This window comes from Acanthisitta chloris, unplaced genomic scaffold (assembly GCF_000695815.1).
Source record: "Acanthisitta chloris isolate BGI_N310 unplaced genomic scaffold, ASM69581v1 scaffold18627, whole genome shotgun sequence".
NCBI classification, from domain to species: domain Eukaryota; kingdom Metazoa; phylum Chordata; class Aves; order Passeriformes; family Acanthisittidae; genus Acanthisitta; species Acanthisitta chloris.
The window spans coordinates 1-316 of record NW_008682221.1 but is presented as its reverse complement, the minus strand read 5'-3'; the positions used below and the strand labels follow the sequence as shown (position 1 = coordinate 316).

The 316-nt window shown below is 63.6% G+C and overlaps 1 protein-coding gene across 1 annotated transcript in view; it reads right to left on the bottom strand.

Annotated features, from left to right (window-relative positions):
- The window catches only part of SH2D5 (SH2 domain containing 5), a gene marked incomplete at its 5' end in the record, with an annotated part of 2,140 nt that extends 2,076 nt beyond the window's left edge, over positions 1–64 (bottom strand). The window contains one exon of the mRNA XM_009078444.1: positions 13–64. Within this exon, the coding sequence (XP_009076692.1) occupies positions 13–64 (52 nt within the window). The remainder of the gene's footprint in view (positions 1–12) is intronic.
- Between the last annotated feature and the right edge of the window lie 252 nt (positions 65–316).

Here is a 316-nt window from a genome sequence, read left to right as displayed (position 1 = left end):
GGCAGTCGGCACGTCGCCACGTGCTGTACAGGATCCGGCGCAGCGCGTGCGCCATCAGCAGCGTCTGTGGGGACGAGGAGGGGGTGTCAGGAGACCAAACACTCCTGGTCCACCCTGGGGTCACCCCTATTTGCACACGCAAAGCAGCTTCCCAAGCAAAAAGCAATGCTCAGAGCGGTGCAGCCCCTGCAAAGCACCTCTCCAGCAGCACACTGACACCCTCCCCAGCACTCATGACCCCTTCCCACCACCCAAGAACCATCTCCCAGCACCCATGACCCCTCCTCAGCACCCGTCCCCCTCCCCAGCACCTCTG